Source organism: Xiphophorus maculatus, chromosome 1 (assembly GCF_002775205.1).
Source record: "Xiphophorus maculatus strain JP 163 A chromosome 1, X_maculatus-5.0-male, whole genome shotgun sequence".
Lineage (NCBI taxonomy): Eukaryota > Metazoa > Chordata > Actinopteri > Cyprinodontiformes > Poeciliidae > Xiphophorus > Xiphophorus maculatus.
The window spans coordinates 20,721,266-20,747,075 of NC_036443.1; the positions used below are offsets into that span (position 1 = coordinate 20,721,266).

Here is a 25,810-nt window from a genome sequence, read left to right on the forward strand (position 1 = left end):
CCTTTAACATGCCATTTCCTAAATAGGTGCCTTCTGACGGCACTGGATTGCACTGGATTTTAAATGCGTGCGACACTCATCAGTTTTTTCTTTATAAGTAAACATTGTATCATTTGTGACCATTTAAAAACCTTCACCTTTTCCAAGGTGCATTTAGTGGAATACTTACACACATTTATTACAGCAAGGCTAGATGAAAATGTTCATTAAACATCTTACCTCCTTTGCTTTTTATGTTTATCCTCTTCGGTGCATTCAAGCAAACAGCAGGTGATGAAGGCCACGGACATGAGCAGGATAATTCCAGAGCTTATAATGGATGCCAGGACGGCCACACGGAAACCATAGTCCTCATAGGGGGCCACAGCTGCAGAGTGACAAAAGATTTGATCAATTTACAATTTTTGTTCACTTAGAAAATCAAATGTTCAGTTTCAGAATGAAAAAAAATCTGACATGCACCACCACCCTGTCTTTGGTGTGCAGATTGTGCTTGTTACATATGTAAACATCATTATTCTTTAACTGCTGCGGACTGGCAGGTTTGAACATGTTTTCAGACCATGTTTATGCTAGTTTATCAACTGGGAAAACCAACCAAAAGCACATTTTCAAGTTTCGTTTTCTGTGTGATATGAAAGAGTCTCTTTCATCGCGTTCTCACTGATAATTTAGCCTAAAACAAGTAATGCTAAGCATAATACAGAAACAACAAAGGTGTTGCAACACTAGAGTTAATTTAATGTTTCCTGTATAAAAAAAACTTTTGCATCATCACATAACTTCACTTGTAGCCTTAATTGCATGTCTAATATTGCAGGTTGCATCTTTAGGTAACTATTAGCCCTTTTCTCTCTGCATCAGCTGCCATACTAGGCCTTTGTTTTAACTTCTCTGTTTCTACTTACGCTGACAGAAGGTCTCGCCCATCCATTGGGTGCTGTTGGTGACCATGACACACTTCAAACCTTTGCCCACCAGTTTGTGTTTAGCTGGGCACTGCAGGGAAATGACTGTGCCCACATCGGTCCCGTTGCCCTTAATGATCCTGTGGGTGCCCACAGCCGGCAGGGGCCTCGGCGTGCACTGAGCCTGCTGACGGCCTAGAGAAGAGAGTTGGAGGTCAGTCGGTAAGGAACAGATAACAGATACAGCTTCTGGGATGGCCATGTTACGTGCCCCTAATGTGAAATGTGCTTGAAGTTCACTCAAACATTAGATTGCTGTGGAAGGGACACGGGATGATTCATGATTCATTCTCTTTCCACAACAACAACTCAGGGTGAAACAGATGGTCAAAAACCGACAAGGAAGCGCTGGAGAGGAGAACGGGGTGGTCATTCCACAGCTATCAGCACTGAAATCGTGCAGGGCGGCACAGCAGTACGTGCCAAAGTCACAGCCCCCCTTCCAGCAGCCTCGTGCATGCTGCATCGACTGCAACTGTATCAAAGCAGGAGGTGTGATAAATCATTGAACACATGGCCCCTGACGTTGATGGAGACTCATCTGGAACCTAAACAACTGGATGTCATACGGAACATCACGGTGTTCAGCAGACTGCTCAAGCATACGCTATGATGAGCCACCTACTGTATGACTTCATCATGAAACAAGCTTATGATCGGTAAACATGATGTCACAGCAGGAGGATTCGTTTCAGCAGTCATCTTGTTTATTGCGAAGAACTGGTTCTCAGCTAACACTTAAACAGAGGTTTTTTTGAAAGCCCATCAACCTTTTCTACATTTTATCTCAATAAAACCCCAAACCTTCATAATTTTTAATTGGAAACTTCTGTGACAGTCCAATATAAATACTGCATAGTGGTGAAGTGAAAGGACATTATTCAATTGTTTCAAGGTTTCGTTTCACTGAAAGCAACCAGCACCTGCGAACCAGAAAAAAAATCCTCGTTGTTCTAATGTGTCAGATTGAATGGGTCTAATATATAGACATTAGTTTTTAACTCTTGCCTGGACTTTGACAGGTGCATTCTAAGACATAAACATGCAATAACTTAAATCATTTTACTGTAGTTCTGGCTATTATGGGTCATTCTTGTACTGAAAGATGAACCTCCACCCAAGACTAGTCTTTTCATGTCTCTTACGGTTCGTTTTGTTTTTCCCCAGAATTTTCCTGGATTTAGAAATATCTGTTGACCCATCAGCTCTGACCAGCTTCCCAGACCCTCCTGAAGAAAAGGTTCAGGGGGGGATCCTTGGTGTACTAAAGGTGATGTGGGGTGTTAGTTTCCTCCACAGATTGCATTTAGCATGTAGGCCAGGAAGTCTCAAGTTCATACTAATTTATACTGTGAAACAGTGCTTTTTTAAAACCAAAACCTACAAACTTTATTCCTGCTGAGATCCTTTGTCTTTAAGATCCTTTTTGTTCAGTTCTACAATAAAATTGTGAGCCCTACAAAGCACAGCTGGATTTATACTGAGATGACATTGGATAGGTCGACTTTATTCAGTTGCTAAATAACTTCTGGTGGTAATTGGATTTCTTTAAGGGTATCAGCATAAAGGAGACGAAACATAAATATTTAGAGAAGCAATGTAAAAAACTAAAAAAGATGCATCTTTATTGTCCTACTGCATGATTTTCCACTATTTTTTTATGCTCTTATGCTCTCCATTACATGGAATCCAAATAAAACACTACAGTTTGTGTGGAAAAAGTTTCAAGAGGTATAAAAACTTTGGCAGCACTCATCATGTGCTGCACCTGATCACAAAAACTGAATTTACTGTCAGGATACAACAGAAAAGAAGAGACAGTTAGAAACAAACACAGAACATATTTTCTCCCACAGATCAGATTTTAAAACGGGCCAACTGGGATTAAACAAAACAGGGCTACTCCCATGTTCACTGTCAGTATTACCTAATCACATCCACATGTATGCAACACATGGACACATTTTAGATCAAATTAGAAAGTGTATAGGCTTTTTGTAACATCTGTGACGGATGGTTTGTAAAGGATTTCCAGCTGTGCATTATTTTTCATACCCTTTTACTTCTTAGTTCTTTCTTCCTATCTTTCTTCCTTTCTTTTAATTCTAATGCAGTCACACTAGATGGTTTTGACGATATTGAACAGGCAGGTCCACTTTTAAACTCCTCATCTCTCTCTGACACGCATTCAGAGTACATTTAATTTCTAAAACTGACATTTTTGGGTGAAACGTGTGATCAAGAAGCACGAGAAAGAAACTGACACCAAAGTGCCAAACCCTCTCCTATGGTCTCCAATAAAACCAAAAGGGCTCGATCCTACAAACATAAAGACGCTCTTCAGTTGGTCTTACCTGGTTTGCTCCGGGTACGGATGTCTTCTTTATTCTCTAGCCTCACATCTGCTACTGAGGCTGTGGCTGCGGACATGTTGGCAGCAGGCAGATGCGCTCACACTCCGCTCTCCTTTTTTTGACGCGCGTAAAGGCAACGCTCCTGGACCCCCCTCTGTCTCAGGTGCAAAATAAATAAATGACTCGCTGCTTGTGAGGCGTTTGAGCTTCAGTGTCCCCAGTTTCTCCGAGTGATAAAACTCTTCAGCCACAGCGTCCTCCCTGCGAGCCGCTCCGCCTCGCTTGAACTTCAGACTGGGTGGCGCGCGGCTGCGGAACTGCTGTCGCGCGAGAGGATGAACAGTCGAGACCTTGTCAACCAAAGTAGAACAGACTCTGTGGATTATGTCAGGTTAGGGCGTGAGTGAGCAGAATATCAGTCAAGACACATTTCTTGTCTGCATTTCTGGAACGGCATTTCACCCGAGCTTCACCCTCAACGTCTGAAGGCTGCCTAAAAAATAATTAATCAACGTGTATTTTAACTTCAAGCTAAAACCAGCTGTCCTCTTTGTTCATCAGTGAACACTGAGCATCACAAAGATCAAGAACTCTACTCTATTATTTGAAAATATAAAGATATCTCAACAGCAGCAGTACTTTTCCAGCAAAATGGGCAGAGCAGGCAAGGAGAAAAACACCTAAAAGAAAACTCATGGTGACGCTACAGGAGCTGAAGAAATGTATGCTTAGACAGAATACAAAGATGACAAGAGAACTCTTAGATTTCTCTCTCAAAAAAACGTGAAAATGCAACAGGAAGTCAAAGAAGGTGCTAAGCTAAGTGAACAAGTTTCCACAAGCCTGCTCTGGTCTGATGAGACCAAGATTGAGGTTTTTGGTCTGAGTGCAAAAATGTGTGGAGAAAAACAAACTGAGTACACCATCCACACTGTGAAACATAACGGTGGCAGTATCATGCTGTGTAGGGTCGCTTCTCTTTAGCACAGACAATGAAGCTCAGAAGTGTGGAGTCTCACCTTCCAGCAGGAAGCACGTCTTAGTCTACAAAATATGAAGGATTTTTATTTTTTGAAATGTTTAGAAAATGACACATAATTTTCACTCCACTTCATGTTATTCACTGTTGTTTTGACCATCACATAAAGTCCTAATAAAATGAAATTAGTTTTGTGATTGAAATAAAACTATACTCAATAGTCTTATCTTATAGTCAATACTTTTTTTAGAAACGGTAGTGTGCTGCTGTATGTCACAAATTTTACCACTTTAGCCTCTGAATAGTTTTTTGCAGAAGTTATCTTTTGAAGTATTGTGCTTAATGAAAATAAATAGAAGTGTCAAGCTGCTATATATTATTCCCTCCAAAGATAACTTTGTTAATGAGTTTATGCATCATTTAATTATATTATGTGAGCAAACTTTGTCACTTCCCTTTCTTTTTCTCACTTCGTTATACTTTTGAAACTGTTTTTCGATACAGCTTTTGTGAAAGGGTATGTTAGAACAAGATCTTGTGCGTGTATTCCGCCTGCTGCAATAAGATAAGAGTTAAAATAACATGTTATGGTGTCATTAAGCAAAATTATACCAGATTTCAAATAGCTAAGAAAGAAAAACGATAGAAAAATCTATAAAAGAAAGTCACATTTGTTCAGTTTGTTTGTTTAATCTTGCATGTTAAAGCAGAAGTGCACTTTTGTGCAAGGTACAGGTGGATCCAGGAACATGATGTATTGTGGCTTCACAGCTTCATGCTGTGAGAATAACAGACACATCTCTGAGTATCTGAGGAGCTCCAACCTTACGGAGGCTTTGTTTCACTCAAAGGTTATTCTAAGTGAATGTATTGTCTTTACTGATGTGTCATGAGTAGAACTTTTAGAAAACAAGAAAAGGGTGCTTATAATACCTGCACTCGAGTAATGGTGTTGCATAACACCATCCTTGCACATCACCAAATACTGAGCTTCTCTAAGTGCATTAGTCTGGTGGGAATTCAAAGAACAGAAATGAAAACATCTTTCAAAAGATGCTGAGGGGGAAATTATACAAACAGTGTAATAGAGACATTTTGGAAACGATTCTGCTGAAATTGTTCAAAATATCCTCTAAATTGGGTATGTACAGCAACAGCAACGTTTAATTCTGCCGTTGTGTACAGTTTAGCTTTTCAGTGGATTCCAGTCGAGTCTCCATCCTGGCTTGAGTTGTTCGTACTTTGAGCAGTACAAACGAGGAGAGAGTTGATAGCAATAGTGTCTGTTTTCTCTGCTAAAGAGCACTAAGATGATATGTTGTTGTTTTTGTTTATGACTTTGTAAAAGAAAATCTAAGGCAGCACAAGGCAGATGAAAGATGCCAAAGAGAGATTCTAAATTCTGACAGTGTATTCATATGATGTCTGAGAGACAAACAGGAGCTTGGAGATCCAACAAACTGGCATCCTACTGAGAAACTTATAAGCACTGATGAACCTTTATTGCAAATACTTTGTGGCAAAATTGCACAATAAGCTTCTTGCTATGTTTTGAGGTAATGTCCTGAGCCACATGCAGCGCCAGTAAGATGAACCATCAGGTGAAGAATTTGTGTGCTGCAGGTTGGCTATGCCCTCAAACAGAGATCCTCTATGCGGACAGATTCACACTTTCACAAAAATACACTAAAGGAACAAGATCCTGACACTGTCTGTAGCCAATGAACACCAACATATATTCAATATATAAATACATAAAGGTATCTTTATGTATTCATATTATCTTAATAATCTGTTTTGATATTACCATGCACATTATCTCCATCATCAGTATGTAAATACGCATAACCAGTTTAGGGTTTCAACTCAAAAGGGCCTTTTCGTATCTGAAAACAGCATTTTAAACATAACTTCTGCAAAGAAAAAAAGTCAACTGGGATATATTTAGGTTTCTTTTGGCTATAAAATATAAAATATATGGCCTTTATGTATTTTTCTTTGTAAGAGATGAATTGATGCGTCAGTGAGAGATTTCTGATTAAAAGTGTGAATCATAAAACAATCTTTCATTTAGATTAACAGAATTTTCTGGAACGTTGACGTATTCCAAGAAACCATTTAATCTCAAAGCCAGAGCCTCATTAAAGATGAGCTGTCTGTGTTTGCCGCTGAGTGGTACATGCGTCAGACCAACCCTCTCAAAGGCAGAAGAGAATACTTCAGAAAGGATGCCAGCTATTTCTCTCTCTCTGTGCTTTCCACACAGCGATGGTCCTTCTACAGCCTCATTAATGGTTCTGTTTGTGTTGTCTATGTCTGTAATCTGTGAAAGAATCAATTTTTCAAGCTGGACTGTGGCTATGAGTGATGGGACTGTGCCATCAATCTGTATGTACTCACTGAAGGAGTATGAAATATGAAATTTCACGAGGAAGTTGGGTTGATCAAGCTTTTCTTGAAATGCAGAGCTGCCTTAGATGTACTCAGCTTGTAAAGTGGACACAGACGATCTTCCTGTGACAGAAGCAGGATAAGAAATTTACTTAGGTAAAAATATCTTTTTTTTTTTTTTAGATTTAATCATGTAAGGTACTTAATTATGCACACATTCATACATTAACTCTTTCATAACCAAGTAGCTAATGCTTCTAAATATACATTAATGGTAATTTGTTTCATTAGTTACTACTGCTTGATCATTCCTCGTTGTTTGCTTCTGTAGTGGTTTTGTTTTGTCTCACATTGTTTCAGGGACTCACTGCTTGCGTGCCACCTGATTCTGCAGATGAGAAATCTTTCATTGTGAAAACTACAATCCCTGCTTTTTAAGGGCAACTAAGTTTCTCCATCAGTGTATTTCAGAATTATATATCAGATTACAACGCTCTTTTATTTTACTTTCAGCAACTTACACATTGTCATTTTGTTCTACTGCACCATATGTAATATTTTTTTAACTAGGAGCTGCTGCCAAATGTCCTTCAATCTGCTTCAGAAGCTTCTTGTTTTCATTTTAGAGCGTGACCTACAAGCTGGTGATAAGTTTGGCTGTTATGTCTCACCTGGAGTTTTACGTCATTTTGGCCTGAAATGGCCTGAAACAAATTGTTTACTTTTATAAATTTTATATGCAGTTTTCTTCATGCTCGGTCCAGCTTTTGCGTAATTTAGTAGAAAATAGATTGGTCGATGGTGAAAAAAAAAATAGATTACAGGTTTAAAATCGGATGAAAACAAAAGTCCACATTCATTTTATGAATGTTAAGAAGGGGTTTGCCACCTGCAGTTTAGGAGTCAAAACTGGCTTTTTGGACCTTCCTTTTAATATCTTTGGCAAAAAAATTTTTATAAATAACTAACTAACTCTTTAAATATAGATGTAATAAACAATGCAAGTTTTAATGGTTTTATTTTTTTATTGAACCATAAATTTCCCTAATAGAATGACAGTAAAATTCTGTCATTTCTTTAGGTCTACAGTACAGACCACAAGTTTGGACACACAGTTGTGTCCAAACGTTTGGTCTGTACTGTAATTTTCTTCTCATGGGAACTGTTTCTCAGATTGTGGTTCTTTAAAAATGCCAACCATTTTCCTATAGATAATGTCTCCAAGTGGATTTTTAACAAAGGGAAAAGGCTTCTTTCACATTAACAACTCTAAACAACTTTTATTTAGTTGGATGGAGGACAAAAACGTTTCTTTCTATTGTAAAGGTTGCGGATCTTTTATCAAGAGAAAGCTGACATTGTGTCACCAATGACACTGCATGGTGGAGTGCATCAATATAATATAAGTATGGATGCCATGGGTAGATTTTTAGCTTTATCCAGCCATTGCGTAAAAAAATCAAGAGGTGCTTCCGTGTTCTCAGTTTAAAGTCAAGCTTGCTCGCAGGTTGGATTGCATTGAAGCTGCTCGCCTTGTCGCCAGCACAGTCTGTAGTGTTTCTGGACAGGATTCAAGGTGAAGTTGTGGAGATGAGGGAGTCTGGTTTGGGAACCGCAGAGTCTCATATGCAGCTTTGAAGATGAAAGGATGTTTTTATATAAATGCATCAATAACAATCTGAAGTGGAGACAGGCAAGGCGAGAGATTACATCATCATGTTTTTCCAACAAATCATTGTTTTCACGATGTGAGCTCTTCTCTCTCTTCTTCAGGAAGAGGCAAGTGTGCAGAGTATTTTATATTCAACATTGGCGTCTAAAGACTTTCACTGTGCAATAAAATCATTTAGGCGGTCAGAGAAAGACTTATCTACTCTAACGCATATTTCTCTACAGGAAATAGATGTACTGTCCTTCTCGGCTGAGGGACAGTCTCTGCCTCAAGCAGAGGGTTTCAAGTGGCTTGATGTCTTGCTTTTGTAATCACTCTCCATGGATTTATTATCCTGGTTTGCTTTCAATCCTTTCCAGAACCAAACGGTAGTACTACTTTTGCTGGTTCACCTCTCATTGTGTTCTTCCCTCTGTGTCATCTCAGGCTGCAAGTTTTCATTAAGTTTCCATTTTGCTACAATTTTGCCTGCATCAGGCCAAGGTTTAAGTCTTCCTCAACCTGAAAATAATGACATTTTTGATTACCAGAAGAAGAAATTGAAGGAGAGGAAAGCCTATGGGAACTGAAAATACAGCAAGTCCGAATGTGTTCTGGATATGCTTTGTTTCAACATTTAATCATCATCTTTAAATCGATATCAAAGACTTTTATTAACAATAAGATACCATGACAATCAAACTTTTCAGGTGACTGTGACTTTAAATGAACTGCCTTAAGACATGGTGGCGTATTTCCTGTTAACACACATATTTTGGTTTTGTGTTTCAGACTATCTTACGTACATCTAACCTCCAGTTGGTTGTGGGTTGATGAAATCATCCGACTAAAGGTGTATCAGTTTGAGCAGCAACCCCACATGAATATATTTTTCTGTTGCAAAGAATTTTGAAAGCAACAACACATTCAGAGGTAATGAAACTCAGAAGTGGGCTGAAAATACCAGCTAGAGACATGAAAGTGACAGGAAACAGTTGCAACCACTTCCTGTACAGGAATGGAGAATTGTCTCGCTGTTTCACCAGAAGAATGCAAATGAGTTTCCCCTATTTGCACTTGTATGTGGGTGTTGATAAAGTACAACATCATGCCACGCAAAATGACCAAAGTGTGTGTGAGAGAGAACTGTAAACGGCACATGATCATCAGCATAAAAAGACAAAAAAAAAAAAACAACAACTCAGAAAACACTGCTTTTGGAGTGAGATAGCTCACCAAATAATGTACTAAAGGGAAGTAGATTCTAAAAGTTACATTCTTCTTTGAGCTCTTTAGCAAATAGATTCAAACAGTGATAGAGATGGATACACCAGCAGAGGAGAAAGGCAGGTCATTCTGCTAACTTGCAAAAATGCAAGTGATTCTGTTTCATGCATATTCATAAATAGTGTCTGTATTTAGATATAAACTGACAGACATTACATGACTTTGTCACTGCTTGTTTTAGGTCAGCCAGAAAAAACGTTATTTTTATTTGCTAAATGCCAGGCTAATTGAGTTCTTTATTGCTACTTTCAAATTCAGAAGTTTACATACATTCTTTAGTATTTAGTAGAATTGCCTTTCAACAATGGCCAGTCCAAAAACAATGCCATCTTGTCTTTAATCCACATTGTTACAAATTTGGTGGTATACTTCAGGTCTTTGTCGATAGTCATTAGTGACTGAGCTTTAACTTCCTGGCTGACATCTGTTGATGTTGCTTCAATATTTCCACATAATGTTTTTTCCTCATGATATCATCTATTTTTTGAAGTGCACTAGTTCCTCTTTCAGTAAGCAACCCCAGCAAACAAGAAGATGCTGCCACTCCTGTACTTCATAGTTGGGATGGTATTCTCAGGTTTGCAAGCATCAACTTTTTTCTTTCAAATGTAACAATAGTCATCATGACCGAACACTTAAATTTTTTGTTTTATCAGAACATGTCTCAATTATCATGACCGTTGTCCCTGCGAGCATTTCAAGATTATAGTTGAGCCTTTATATTGCTTTTGAAGCAATGGCTTTCCATGTGGATAATGAGACTAATATCAGTTTGAGCCAGCATCTTCAAAGCCTTTCAGTTTTGTTTTGGGACTGATATAAACATTTCACACCTAGATTTGTTTATTTCTGGGACATGGAACCTTTTTAAATGCTGAACGATATAATGGGTGTTTATACATGCTTCTTTACTATTGTTTGACAGATAAACTTTGCACCTTCAGGCATCTGGAAATTGAACACAAGGATGACCAGTTGTGAAGATCTGCAATTCTCTTCCTTTTATCTTGTCAGATTTTTATTGATTTTTGAAGGTGATGCCTTAAAATAATAATTTAAAAAAAAGCATGTCAAGTTAGCTGAGATGTTGCAAGTTGCAAAAAAGAAACAGTTTCTAATTTTAACTGACCAAGACAGGGAGAGTTGAGTCTGATTTACTGTCAGAGAATGAGGAACAAAAGGTTGTCTTTTTCAGCAGAGTATGTAAATGTATGAATACACACAAGTGTATGTGCACTATCACACACAAACAGATGCTAAGAGGCTTATTCTCCAGCATATCCTTTCAATCTGTTCTGCTCAGCTGTTGTGGGAGAGCAGCAGCAAGTTGTGTTCGGAACACGAAATGGCAAAAACATCTTCAGCTAAGTTGTTCTTATTTTCTTCCAACCTTTTAATGTGCTCCTGCAAACCTGGTTCCAATCAACCAGCACTGTCCTTTGTGCTGTCTCAAAGAGGTCAATGTTGTTTTGTAAAGCCACTGAGAATCGCCTAGGGGCCCCTGGTAGAGGACAGTTCAGCTATTTTCAGTTCTAGCAATACCTTTGTAGAGTGAGGTACTTTTGGACAACCCATTTTCACAACTATTACAAAGGAAAAGAAAAATCAAAAGATACAGAGGTATCTTTTGAACTTCTGTAGATGGTTAACACAACACAGCAAAGCTGAGACAGTTTTTTTTTTTTAGCTAAAGTTTCAGTTTTGAAGATGAGAGAAAAGCTTCTCAGATTTGTTCTCAAAGAAATGAAACAAAATAGGAGTTTTCTGCAAGTAGTTTGCTCCTCAATCAGCTTTGAACACAGCTTCCTCCCTGCTCCACTTTGCTCTGAATGTACAGCACATTGAATAACAACAGAAGGAAGTGGTCAGCATTTTTGCTCTGATGTTGCCCCATAGCTTACAGCAGCACCAGCAGACAGTGGCGGAGCACGTTATCTTTCTAAAACCTAATTTTGACTTTTGAAAATAAAAATGTTATAAACTCAATGCATCTATCAAAGCTCTTCCTGTCTCTATCTCTGTTGTTAAATGGCTACATGGCTTTCAAATTTTCTACAGAAAACACACAAAAATCCCACAGCAACCTGGAAAATGTGGCGTGAATGTGCATTCAGCTTCCCTGGATCAAAACTGTAGAACCAACTTTTAAAGCTGTGAAAAACAGCTTTAAATATAGAAATATTTACATTTTTGTGCATTATTAATACGTTTACAGGGCATTGTGCATTTAATTTATCTACATATGCACATTAAATAAATCTCCACTATATAAAAAAATAATTAATTGGCAGAATAATAGACTAAGAGAGGTACCAAAAAATGAATGAACGTAAACTAGCTGGAACAACTTTTCTGCAGCGAATACACACCTCCTTATAACACACACCCACACACATATCTGAGCTTTCAACTGTTAGCTTTTCCCACCATTAATACTTTTCACTTTCAAGTTGTGATTTTATTTTCCTTTAATTCCCGAGTCTCTATTTGTTTTGCTACGTTGTTGTAAATTTATTCAGAATAAAAATTCTTCTCCCCAAAAACAAGCTTCCAGGTCTCTTTTGTTGACCTCAAAATACATAAATCATTAGGTAACTGATCAGAGCCTTTTCAGCAAGTCCCTTTTCTTGTTTTTGATCAGATCATCACAGGTTTCCTCACACTCAGAGCAAAGAATGACAAACCTTTTTATAGTGACAGCTATCAATATGGTTGTACACCACAGGGACACAGAGTACTACATTTCAATTTTCACTTTTGCTTAAAAAGCTAACGGAGATACATTTTACTCTATGTGACAGATAAAATGTCACTGTGATACTGTACAAATAGAATGATCCACCATTAATGACATTACCGAAAACACAAACATAAACATGCTTCTTTTGGGAGAGCTTGCCACATTCTCTGCACTAAATTTCTGTTTTATGTCTCAGATGTCTTGGCTGTAAACTGCTGGGCGGATTACTATAAACTGTACAACTTCCTGATTTAATGTGACCACATAGCTGAGCTGCACGTCTGAATTAGCATACTAACATATTTGTTAGCTGATGCAAAGAAAAACAAAATGTTGGTTCGAGTTTAATAAATATGCTTTCTGAAAATATTAGCCTTTTAGTTGTCAAGGGTTCCTTTACATCGGAGCTCGGTTTACACAGCTTGTAAACGGGCAAAACTAAACTCTCTTCCGAGTACAACTGAAGGCAGCCCCAACATCACTAAAATACTGGACAGTTTGTGAAACATGGATTGAATTTTGTCTGATTTAACACAACAGCAACAACAAAAGATCTAGAAATCCCCTTTTTGACAAATGATGTCAAGAAAAAAGGAATTCTGTGACATTTCGTGATGGGTTGTGTTACAAACACAGAAGCTTCAGGCTGAGAAGTTTCTCATGTCAGTGGCCAAACCAACAACAGAACAGAGGAACAAAAACAACTGGAAAAATGTATCTGTCTTCGGTAAATTACACTAAAATAAAATAGGTAAAAAACACAGCTGAGGTTCTATTATAGTGTGGGCCTCTTTTACTATCCATGGTAGTAAAAGCAGAGAAAAACATGAGTTGCTTTATCTATTCATAGGCTGGTAGAGACCCCATATGGTTTGCAGCTGTAATTGAAGTGAAAGGTGCTTCTGCAAAAACTCAGAGGTGATATGAAACTATAAAGCAGGCGTTATTTACGTCCACTTTTGAGTCATGTGCTTGCATTGTTCTACCCAAGAGGCGCTGTATATATACACTTTTTTATTTCATGAAGAGAAACTAAAGACATGTTCTTACTGGACAGCATGGCCTCAAACGAGTCATGCTTGTTTATTGATGATATGCGCAACTCCTTTCTTTTTTCACAGCACAATCGTTCAAAGACAATGACGATTCTGCTTACATACAGGAAAAAACAGGAATAAGCTGTGAAGCGTAAAAAGAGGGACAAGGGGAAGATTTTCATAGCACAACATATAAATATGAGTTAGTTTACATGCAAAAGGAGACTGAAGGATGACTTTATTTGCTACTTTTATTTAAAGGCTGGTGCTTATAGGGGGAAGGTACGCAGGGGAAAGGCAGAATAAACTTTTTTTTTTTTCTTAATAGTACAGTACTTGGTTTCCATCACATCACTAAAAGGGAGAGTCAGTGAAAGACTGAACTGCACAGACTGGGGTTTCTTTGTCTGTGTGCAAGTGGAGATATTAAGGCTGACCCTGAAGTGAAGCCACGTGATCGAGATCTATCGCACAACAAAACGTGAGTGGAAATCACACTCGGATCAGACGTCTCAGGGTCCAGTGACAATGACAGAGAGGGAATCAGTACCAAAGTACCACAAAAAAAACCCAAAACAGGACAGGGTCAGAGGGATGGGGGCTAAAAGTGGAAACATCAGGTGGCCAGCCACAAATGCATGTTTTTTTTTTAAGTTAAATGTTGTTTTTACTTTGTTTCCTTACATCACATTATAGTACACACACTGTACAAGACCCACAGAACCAACACTGTGCCCTCAGCAGGAGTGAAAGCAACAGAGAAGGTTTCTTACGCAAGCATTCAATACTTAGTATAACACCGGAAGGGATTCAAACGGTCAGACACACGCCTACACACGCACACACGCCCGCACACACACATGCACTCTAATGCAAAGACAGACACCTAAGAGTTAATGCTTCATGACACCTTGGAATAATATACAAGAACTTCATCTAAAAACTGGATTTTCCTTCAGTTATATTACAAATAAATGTTCTTCAGAGATCCAGTTGTTCAAAACACTGAGAAATAAAACATGACCAGTGGCATCGGAGTATTGGTTTGTGTGTTTTCAAAGAAACACAAAGACGAAGAAAAAGAAGTAGCTGTGTGGTCAAGAGGTTTACGAGTCAGATGGCCAAGGAAGTACTGAGTGGTCCATTCAAAGAGGAGAGAAAACAAAAGTGCCAAGGTAAAGTGAATTCAAGTAATGTGTGCTTCATACACAGGAGAGGGAGAGGGAGAGAGTCCAGCTGTTTCAGAATGGCCGTTACTGGCTCTTCCTGTGTTCAGTCAGGCTCATCGATGCCTCAGCAGGCGCTTCGCCACGGGAAGCTTTGGAGAGGACTTCCACCCATTTGGCCTGAAGTTCTGCATCTTGGGCACTTAGGAGGAAGATTTGCTGGGAGTGGCTGAGCTTGAACACGTGTTTGACTTCTGGTTTGTCAGCTGTGGCCGATAGGACCGTGCTCACCTCGAAGCCGGGCAGAGGGACAGCCCGCGACCCTTTCAAGTCCTGCAAAACAGTAGAAAATTTGATTTTAAGGTAAAGGTGACGTTTTTAACTCAACAAAATAAAGAACATTTTATAACTTTTAAGAGTTACAGCTTGCATATACGCTACTTTTACATCTCAATAAATTAAAAATATCATTAAAAAGTTTACTTTATTTCACTTCAAACAATTAAACTAATATAGATTAAAATATACACACACACAAACACAGTGAACTATTATAGGTATTAGGGGTGGACTAAGTATATATCCTTCACAATAATACTGAAATCTGCAGTTATTCCAGTTGCTTATGGTTGATTCTTCATACTTTTTTCTTCTACTTAGCTTTCCAACTATATGCTTGGATACAGAAAATTATTGTACCTCCAGTTTTTAGCAACTACCCTTTAGATAAAAAAAAAAACAAAAACATTTTTTATATTTTTTTTTACACCTGAATTTCCCCACTGTGGAACAATAAAGGATATTTCTTCTTCTCCTTATGGGTAAACCTGCTCTATCTATATGTATATATATAATTTAACACCAGATATTCTTTGAGGATATTTTAATTCATCAAGGTGCACTTGTATTTCATGAGAGATGCACAGCTCTCTCCCATCCCCCCTTCTTTCATTCTGTTGATTCAGGAAATGCTCATCCATCTTCTATTAATCCTAATCTTTGTGATGGCAGCTTCCAGCTGTGGGAGTGGGACATTAATCTTAGAAATGAAATGCAGTGAGGCTTCTCCCTTTAGTGCATTCTGTTGTGAATAAAACAAAAAAATCTCAACATTACTTGCTGAAAACCTCAATATATGGTTGAATCATGCATACAGACTAATAATTACTGTCTATAATGTGACACCCTGGTTGCTAAGATGCAGATTTATAGGCTGTCTGTTGAAAGCATAGCCAACTTTGTTTGGTTTTATGTGTGCAGGATCTTTGCTAAGCATAGGGAGCAGTGCTTTCCCATTAAATGATACTGCCATTCCAATCCGGTTGTTTAATCCCTGCTTTACTCTCTTATATATCCTGTATATAGGAATTAAAAGCTCTGTTTTGAACAGATGAGCTCTGAATCTGAATATCTGAACAACAGCTCAGATGAAACGGTGACCATTCTATTTTTTATATAAACAACCAAAAACATTTTTAGTAGCTGTTACTCTTTTGACATAGTCTAAGATATTTTAAATCAGTTTTTTTTAAATACAGAGTTGAATGAAGGTTCAATAACAAATTTGAAAGAATTAGCATTTCTGAACTAATTGAAAACTAGTTCTCGTAATTTGCATGTGATGAACGCTTAATAAAAACAGTTACACACACTGACGGTGTACTTTGGAGTGAGGAAATAGAGCCACTCCAATCATTATTAACAATGATTTTTCATTCTGAATAAAATAACTAGAAATTTCATCATGTTTCCACAGCATTGTCAACAGGCATTTCAGAAAAAGGTGTGAAAACCCCACAAAATTGTTTAAATGATTTTTTTAGAGCGAGATTGTCCTAAAGCAAGGGAAGATGAACAATTTTTCAGTTTTTCTTAAAGTTTTATACTTATGGCCCATATCTGCTAAAAGACCCATGAATCATTTTGTATTTGTGGTAAGAATCGATTCTTTGTTATAATGCTGGTTTTTAACTATTTGATTGTCTAATGTAGGAAAGGCTGCTCATTTTCCTTTAAATTGAGCCACATTTGTAAGGAAAATGCATCTGTGCGGAGCAGAGTTGCGTGTGTGTGTGTGTGTGTGTGTTGAGCCAAACCCTCTTTGTCAGCGCCAAAGTGCTTGTTGCCTCTTACTTGATGTTTAATGGATTGGATAATTAAAATTTGTAGAATCAAGACATTTTGACTACTTAACCACTTATTTACTTCACAAACAGGGTCTACAGTGATGTATGGGACAACGGTACACAGCCCCCAACAGGCTGGCACCTTCTCCTCATGCTGGTTATCAGCTCGGCCACACACTCTTGTGGGATGGCATCACATTGTTCAACCAGTATTTGTTGCATGTCAGTTTACATGTCATGAACAGCACAACCATGCTGATCCTACAAACATCCAGCAGGGCGGAGGTCAGGACTGCAGGGACGTCATTCCATCTTCTACACCAGTGTTTCACAAATCTGGTCCTCCAGGCACACTGTTGTCCTGCCTCAGGCACACTTGATTTGAATTGCTGATCTACAGGTTTTTGCTGAACTGCTAATAATCTGAATCGTGTGTGTTAAAGCAGAGAAACATCTAAAAGGTAAAGAACAACCCGAGGACGAGGGTTGGGAAACACTGCTCTACACTCCTAGATTCTGCAGGTAGACTCAATGAAATGAGACCCAGTCTGTTGGGGCGAGCTTTGATATCTTGGAGGACAAAATTGGGTGATTTAAAGTAGAGATATGGAGATACTGCTAGGTGGTTAATCTCATCTTGATATCTCCCCAGATCGAAGCTGTCAAACCTTGTTTTTCCAGTGAGGCATATGTGTGTCCACTGCCTCTATCACTGTTTCTATAATTCAGGCTGTCCTGTCTCATCTTGGAGAAAGAAATCAAGAAACTTCAGTTTCTATTCTTGAGGTTTATTTTGTTGGATTAATGAAACTTGTGAGCTTCTAGTTATTTTCCATCTTTGTCAGGGTCAAGGAGAAAGTCTAAATCTGAATACAGCTCTTTGAAAACCTTTCTGCAGAGAGTGAACATGTTTTACCTGTCCACTGCTTTGCAAGTACAGCACCAGTGGCTCAGGCTTCGTTAGAGCCACCCACATCTTGGTCCAACTCTTCCCCTTCTCCTGGACCTGGAGGTAGCCGCACAGCAGGCAGCTGTCTCCTGTCAGAGATAACTGTCTCTAAACAAAGAAACAACAAAACCTAAGGTTAACAGAAGAGTTCAGCATCACAGGCAGAATTTATTTAAATGAGTTTGTGATTCAAATGTATCTGTGTAATATTGACGGGGATTTAAATGTGATGAGTAAAGGAGAGGACATATCCTCCAATCTTATGTAACGACAATGTAGGACACAATGGGATTTGTTGAGGGAAAGGAGCTTACGCTTCTGTGGTCCTTTTCTAAATCTCTTGTAACCTACAGCTCCCCCTTGTGGCGATAATGTCTCTCTACAGGGTTGTTCTTTCAAAGCTTTGGAGTCTTGTCATTTAAACACATGAAATGAATCTGAAACACAAAGGTGTGACTACTCCAGTAACCTCCTTCAGCAAACTGTGTAGTCAGTGGCTTGTTGTAGGTATAGAGTGAACATAGAGAAGATTGCTCATCTGAAAGACAAGACAGGCAGTCAGGTAAGACACCTGAAGATGCCAGACTGTCATGTCAGCAGAGGCGACTGAGCCAGACTATAGCTGAGATCGTATTAGCATAATTACTAGCCATCATAGGGAGTTTGGCTTATCTTCTAGAGAGAATATGAGTCCTCACTATATGTACAAAGTGTACTTTAGTGCATTGTGTGAAAACAGTCACCTTATGAGATCATGCAATGTTATTTTAATACTAATATTCCATGCAAGAGGCATAACTGTTATTTCTCTGGCATAACTGATGCAAGGGTAGCAGCTTAAGTCCATACTGTTTGACATGGACTTCTCACTTGGACTTTTTAATATATAATCTCTTTCCAATCAGAAACAGTCATGTATTGTATCTGGATTTTGTAGGACAGACAATGGAAAGCTCAAGCGCATTGAAGAATAATGTTATATGGTTTTCATGTTTTCTTTTTTTTTTTTTTTTTTACAAATAAAAAGCAGAGATGTGATGAGCATTTGTATTTGGCCTCCCTGATTCAATGCTTTGTAAAACCTGCTGCAGGAGAAAGGTCTTCCCATAGTATAATGTTGCCACAACCATGACAATACTTCCTTCCATGGTTTTGCCTGTTGAGCACTTGACTTTTTATGGTTTGTCTTCTTGCTCCATTAAGGTCACATTTGTAGAAAGCAAAACTACAAGTTGTTCTGTCTCCCACCTGAGCTGTCAATCTCTGCAGCTCCTCCAGTTACCACGGGCCTCCTGGCTATTCTCTGATTGTACGGTTTATGTGGACAGCCATGCCCTGGTAGGTTTGCAGAAGTGCTGTGTGCTTTCTATGTTTAGACAATAGAACTGTTCTCCCTTGGATGTTAATGTATGTTTTATAACTCAACTTTCTTCCTGAACTGTCTGCCATGTTCTTTGGTCTTCACAATGCATTTTCTTCACTGCTGTTCTCTAACAAACTTCTCAGACCCAAACAGAACAGCTGTACTTATACTTAACTCATTAGAAGACTTCTGAAGACAATATAGTTTTATATTAGACCTGAGGTAAAGGAGGAGGTGTAATATAAATACATCCCACACTCTTCTGATTTATTTTTGATAATTAATTTTTCTTTGGAAATCATGTGTGTTTGTACTTTCCTGTTACAATTATGCACTTCTTTCATTATAAGTACGCCAACTTTTAGTAATATTTTACCTCAGGTGCAGCTTTTCTCTTCTGTTCACCTCCACACATCATTTCAACGCTGAGGCTGGCTTCGAAACATTCGGGACACACTCGGCTCGTTTTGTTGTCCAAGGTCTTTGAACATTTTGCACAGATGGGCTGCAGACAGACACAGTGGGAAAAAAACAGCACACTGACTGTCTAGGTTATACTTTCCACTTGTTCCAACTCTTTCTTTTCCATCATTCCCTTTCTTTATCCCTCACAATAAAATGGCTTCCTCTGCACCTACCACTCCACAGGACTTGCAGTGATGCTTGCGCTTTGTGAAATTGAAGCTCTCATGGCAGCCTCTGCATGTCTGCTTCTCTTTATCCTTCTTCCTGGAGATTTTCTAAAAAATAAAAATCATAAAAAAACAACAGGAAGGTATGTTAAGGAGTTGCAACAAGTTAAGAGGAAGCAACATCCGATAGTTTGCTTTGTCTTCCTTTTCATACTTCTGTTAAAGGCAGAGTTACAAAAAGTTGTTTGTCTCAGTCAGCTAGACAAATTTTCTTATTGTGGATGCATTTTAGCAGATTCCATCAGAGTAAACACATTCTCTACAAACTGAACGTTTTTAGCACATTATGAAAAAAGTGTGAAAGAAATCATCAAACCCTAGATGGAAAAATAATCCACTTTGATTTAGTTAAAGGATATCGAGATTTTGAATAAAATGAGTCCAATACACTAAGAAAAACATACAATGAAAAAGTGTAAAATGTCAAGTAGTTTTACACTTGTTTTAAACTGTACTGTAGTAGACTTTTAAAATCCATATTACAAAAAATATACTCTATGTGACATTGATGTATAAATGTATTTATTTGAACAAGTAATGTTCAAATAATGCAGAAATGTTTCTATATTTTAAAAATCTACTAAAATTTTTCAATATTGATTTTTACAAGATTTTAAAAGTATATTTGTGAAATACAGATTTTAATATGCTTTGTGTCTTAACACTAAAATTATACTTACACTTAGCTTCATATGCACTTTTATTCTTTCTTTATATTTATATTTACATCTGATAAACCATTTGTAACAGTTTAAAACATATAGGTGTCCATTTATATAAGCTATGCTTGTATTTTAATTATTGTTTGTATGCTAGTAGATAAATCATGTAAACATGAGTAATGTCTGAACAGTTATAATGCAAGAGAATATGACAGCATCTTACCCTCTCATGAAGTCCATCTGACTCCATAAAAGTGTTGGGACCCTGAGGACAAGAAGAAAAACTCTCAGCAAGGACATCATCTTCCTGCAGTAGTCTATTTCTACCACTAGGTGCCAGCCTAAACCCCCTCTCAGGAGTCTGAAGGAAGTGTTTGGCTTGGTTCCAGCTAAGGCCAACACAAAGTGGGTCAAAGAAGATCCATAACTGTTCAGTATAAACTTTGACTTGTGCTTTCCCTATTTGGTCATGAGCCATCTCTGGGAGAAGAGACTCGCAGACGCTACATGTGGAAATAAAGAGCCTCTTTCTGGGAGTGTTTTGTCTGTGTGATTCTACCCACATCCATAGATGGAGGGCTGTTCTGGCAGACAAAGGCCAGACTATGACAAAATCGTTTGGTGGATCATTCGTCTGCCATGATTCACTGGACATCATGACCCTCACTCTGACTTCACAATGGAGTAATTAAGAGAGGACGGGGAGATCGACACTCACCGGAGACTCCGGCACATGGTCGTCTTCACGGGAGAAGGAGCTACTGAAAGCTTTATTGAACGTTTCGCTGTTTTGTTTGTGCCGTTCGATGGTGGCCTTGATCACCTGAGAGTGAGAGGACAGAAGAGACAGACAGGAAAAAGATTGAAAACCTGCAGCACATGGCTGGAGCATTATAACCATTTCTGATCTTATCTTCAGATCCCATCTGGGCTCAGAAGATAAACTCAGACTGAACGCATCACAATCCCACTACTGCAGCTTTCTGTTTACCTTCCACTATATCATCAATCTTGATTAGGCTACCATATAATAATTTCCACTCATCACTCATTGTTACATACCAGCAGTAAGCCCAGTGTTTAAAACTATTAGTCCCTTGTCAAATCAGCAGAATGCATTGCTGCCTCATTGTAATGGGATAAATAATTTAAAAAATATTTTATTACAGTTCAGCAAGACTCAAATACTGAAAAAATGATCTAATAGGATTTATGCTATTTCCATTCCCTGATAAAAAAGAATGACTGGAGTGCCGTCTGTCCTTCAGGGACTCAGATGGCGAGCTCATGTGTGTGGGTGTGGTAATTCTTGCCTGGATCCAATCTTCCTTCTCCTCTGCTGTCCTGTAGAGCAAAGACATTTCATTCTAATTAAATATTTAGATAAAAATTTGACATTTTCTCCACACTAGAAATTAAGTTTACAGAAATGTGAAACTGCTTAAATGAAATTAAATAAGACATTATAAAAACTAGTTTATCTTTACCTTAATTTAATTTAAAATGGACAGCACACTTGTAAGCAAGAGTACATTAGTTCATCATGTAAATAAGTCACATTTAGCCATGCAGGCTCATATTTATGCACGTTTTACAGAAGAGACCAGGTTAAATATGTAGTAGACCTTTCCTTGTAGTAGTTTTCCTATCTTATTAACCTTTTTAGATTGTATTTGTCCTCATTTCTGTCCCTGCTGAAGAAAAGAAACATCCCTATGGCATGATGCTGCCACCACCACCATCTTTCCACTTGTTCCAACTCATCATGAAGCAGAGTCACGTATTCTTTACTATGACGATTGTTTGTTCAGGATGATGCACCGATTAGTTTTCAACCACACAACATTCTGCATGTAGGCCAAAAAGTTACATTTGGATTTCATCTGACCACAGCAGGTTTACTGTGTCTCCTCCTGAAGATGGCTTCTTTTGGTTTTCGTTCAACAATTCAGAAACTTTAGAAAATTATGAATACAAATGAAAATAAAAACATGTCAAAGCATATTCAAAAATATTTAATTGTTTTGCTATGCTCAGAAAAAATATACTTTTAAGTAAAACTGCACCATAATAGCTTAAGAAGTAAACTACCATATTTCCATCCTTTAAAACCTACAGCAAGAAGTATTTTAATTAGACTAATTAACCACTGATTGGAGTGATATGTTCGCAGCACAGAGGACAGCAGGGCTGTTTTCTCCCCAATCTTTTGCTCCACGTTGTCAGTCAACTTGCAAAAAGTAGACAGTGACACATTCCTGTCTTACAAGGAAAACAATCCATCTTTGTTTGGAAATATTTATGGTTTCCTGACTTGAAAACTAAAAGTGCACCACCCATCGCTTTAATAAAAGTAGCCTAATTTGTTAGCAACCAATGAGGGACTACCCTCAGTAAATGACTGCAGGCTATATGAGCTGACAATCCGTCTATTCATACACTTAATGAAAATGTTCGAGACTCCCAGAGTTCATCAGTAGACCGGAACAACTAAAAGGCATAATATTAAGCACTTAGCATTAAAATATGTCATTAAAAATAAACAATACATAAAGGTTACAGTACAGATAACCTATCTGTGATCAATATTTTGTATTTCTGTTTTTAAATTAAATCAGTTACATCATTAATACATTTTGGTTTAAAGTGTACATGTGGATACTGTGAAACGGTGGCATTTTTACTCCATGTTGTCACACCATAATAATCTTATACTTGCCTATACACAAAACAGATATGAACTCAATCACTACCACGTCTGAATTCATATGAGTGTGGGTCATTGGTCGATTTTAATTGCCTTTACCTAGCCTGCAGCTCCAGTGAACGTTGTTTACCAATTATAACAAATGTGTGAGGAAGGTTCTGCTTCACATTTTCTTGGACCTGAGATTAAAAAAAAGCAGAATAAATGTGGATTAAACGCATGACAATGCAAGCAGAAAAAATACAACAGGATTATACCTCCATTCCTGCAATGTCAATCCTCTCTCTGACACTGAACTTCTGGCCCATCAGTCTGAGTTTAGGGACGCAGTATAGCACCATATTGTTGAACTGAAAATGAAAAAGATGTTAAGCATTTATTGAGCAGATCTGACATTAAAAACCATTCTGAGTCTGCGTGACGCGTCTATAGTTGCATAGTCTTCTCACCAAGTAGAGGTATCGGTCTTGTGCTGTTCCATTTTTGGCTGACATCTTTTTAATATGCCCTTCTTTTATGAGTTCATTGGCAGGATTTACTATGTCCTCCTCTCCCCCGAGCCTCTCATAAACCTCCAACAGCTTGTTCATCTTTTCCTGAAAAAATAAAAATAAAAATAACAGAAAACAGGAGGATGAGAGGAGCAGAGGCACTCTCCAGTCAGAAGACAGATGGAGCTCTAAGCTTAGCTCTCCCTCTGGTGGTGATCTGTGTCAGGCTCTTTTTTTTTATTTATTTATTTTAAGTTTCACATTAAAAGTTCTAAAGCAGAAGTTTTGTCCTCTTCATACTGGCATTTGTAAGTTGTTTGAAGGATGTGTGAGAAACAGGTATTATAGAGAGGCAAATAAAAGGAAAGCAGAGGACCAGTGTTGAAACCATGCGGCCATGATACCTCAGTCATGACACATCAGGCAGGAAGCAGCAACTTCCTGTCTGGGTTAACGCAATGCCGCTGATAGGGAGACAACATTAGCAAGTGTCTGATTGGGTAACTTGTTCTTATAAAGCTGACCAAGACAACACCAGAGAGATGAAAATAGGTACGATAGTTTGTGTGTAAAAAAATGTACGGCCATACCATTTTCCTGATTGCTGCATTGGAGTGGTTGGCTGCAGTAGAGATCAACTCCAGTGCCTCTGCAGTGCAAATATGAACAGTGATTAAAAAGTGCAAAATTGGCAAGAAAGATCATGTGACTGAAATTCAAACAGAGGAATATTTTTCCACTTGTCACACAGATAAACAGACGTTTGTTGTTTGCAAAAGATTAACGATTATCTCTAATAAAGCACAGTGAAGGCTAGAAAGGCTTCCAGCCAGCAGGGAGTAGCACATCGGCTGTATTAATCATAACCTCACATAAACAGAAGAGACACCCAGGCTGCAGAGTGAGGCCAGAGCAACTGGAATGAATTGCTTCTCTGTAGGAGTGGACAGGGGACTCCAAACAAACAGCTAAGGTTTTAGTAAAAGAACACAGGGATGATTGAATGTATCATGTATCATTAGGTTAAATACACTACTGCATCTCTGCAAATGGACAATATGTAAAGTGTGCTTTATTGTAACTTCTGCTATTTGTAATACATTTAGTTCTGGATACAGAAGTTTGGATAAATCAAGTTTTTTATCCTAAAGAAACATCCAGAGTGACACAAATGGGAAGAAATTGGCTTGGAGGTTAAGGGATAAACATGAAAGTCTAGGATTATCTAAAGTGGAAGAAGGTGATAGATCACAGTCACAGAGAAGTGATTTTAATGTTAACATATATAAACAGGGTGACAACCAACAAATAATTGTCTGTTTCAATGCTGACACTTTCAACCTTCAGTAAAATTTGCATGTGACGCTTTCAAGATTAACAAAGGAGCATAGTACAAGGGAGATAGAAAAATTAAGCAGGAAATTAACCACCTCTGGATTTTTCAACTTCAATCAATTTAACAACTTTGACACAAGCAGGTTTCCAATAGGACAATCATCTCAAATAGACGTAAAACTGGTTTAAGACAAACTAAAATTAAGGTTTTTAACTACCCCAATCTATTAAAAAAAATATGGGCAATACTTAAAAGTTAGATGAGGACCAAGAAACCAATTAACTAAATGAGGTCTACCATTTCCGGCAGAATCTTTATGGTTACCAAAAGTGTTTGGTCTCTTTGCAGGAAAAAAGACTGTTCAAACAAATCATTAAAGGGTAAAAGGTGTTAAGACAGGTTGGGTTTAGATGAACTTCAGACCACAAATGTGTGTTTCTCCCTCTAAAGGATATAACTGTTTCATTGAAAATCCTCATGTTCTGATTCACAATCCCTTAAAAGTATCAAATGTTAATATTTTCTAATTAAAACTTTTTAAAACAATTTTAAAAAGAAATTCTAACCATATACAGACAGGTGAATACACATAATTGTTTTCTTAGGCTGTTTTCTCAGGCTTTCATGTTGCTTTGAAGCGTTCCTCATGCAGGTTTCAGAACATTTTTCTAATCTTCCCAGATGCAGACCTACAAGTAACATCTTTTCTGAATCAGTTGTATTTGTGACAGTAAAAGTTGAATAACTTATTGCAGTTTGAAACACAATACTCGACTCTGTACTCTTCCAGTAGCTCTCTACCTTTGTCTTTGGGTCAATCCATGGGCTGATTTCTAAAAGTGTGTATTTCCTGTTATTGCTACACACTCATTCTACTTAGTTTCTTAATTTAGTCAGTGTGTTTTTGTCTT

The 25,810-nt window shown here is 38.0% G+C and overlaps 2 protein-coding genes across 3 annotated transcripts in view; both read right to left on the reverse strand.

Annotated features, from left to right (window-relative positions):
* Positions 1-3,699, reverse strand: part of LOC102219148 (sushi domain-containing protein 3-like) — a 5,592-nt gene extending 1,893 nt beyond the window's left edge. The window contains exons 1-3 of the mRNA XM_005805694.2: positions 3,323-3,699; positions 909-1,103; positions 220-367 (exon numbers count right to left, since the gene is read on the reverse strand). Of these exons, the coding sequence (XP_005805751.1) occupies positions 220-367; positions 909-1,103; positions 3,323-3,398 (419 nt within the window). The 5' untranslated portion in view covers positions 3,399-3,699. The remainder of the gene's footprint in view (positions 1-219; positions 368-908; positions 1,104-3,322) is intronic.
* Positions 3,700-13,413: 9,714 nt separating this feature from the next.
* The window catches only part of LOC102219407 (FYVE, RhoGEF and PH domain-containing protein 3-like), a 65,649-nt gene continuing 53,252 nt past the window's right edge, over positions 13,414-25,810 (reverse strand). For both annotated transcript variants that reach the window (XM_023336204.1, XM_023336202.1), the window contains exons 9-19: positions 24,154-24,212; positions 23,522-23,668; positions 23,330-23,422; positions 23,172-23,251; positions 21,679-21,709; positions 21,084-21,188; positions 20,589-20,630; positions 19,650-19,751; positions 19,388-19,516; positions 17,616-17,756; positions 13,414-14,906 (exon numbers count right to left, since the gene is read on the reverse strand). In XM_023336204.1, coding sequence (XP_023191972.1) covers positions 14,661-14,906; positions 17,616-17,756; positions 19,388-19,516; positions 19,650-19,751; positions 20,589-20,630; positions 21,084-21,188; positions 21,679-21,709; positions 23,172-23,251; positions 23,330-23,422; positions 23,522-23,668; positions 24,154-24,212 — 1,175 coding nt within the window. In that variant the 3' untranslated portion in view covers positions 13,414-14,660. The remainder of the gene's footprint in view (positions 14,907-17,615; positions 17,757-19,387; positions 19,517-19,649; positions 19,752-20,588; positions 20,631-21,083; positions 21,189-21,678; positions 21,710-23,171; positions 23,252-23,329; positions 23,423-23,521; positions 23,669-24,153; positions 24,213-25,810) is intronic.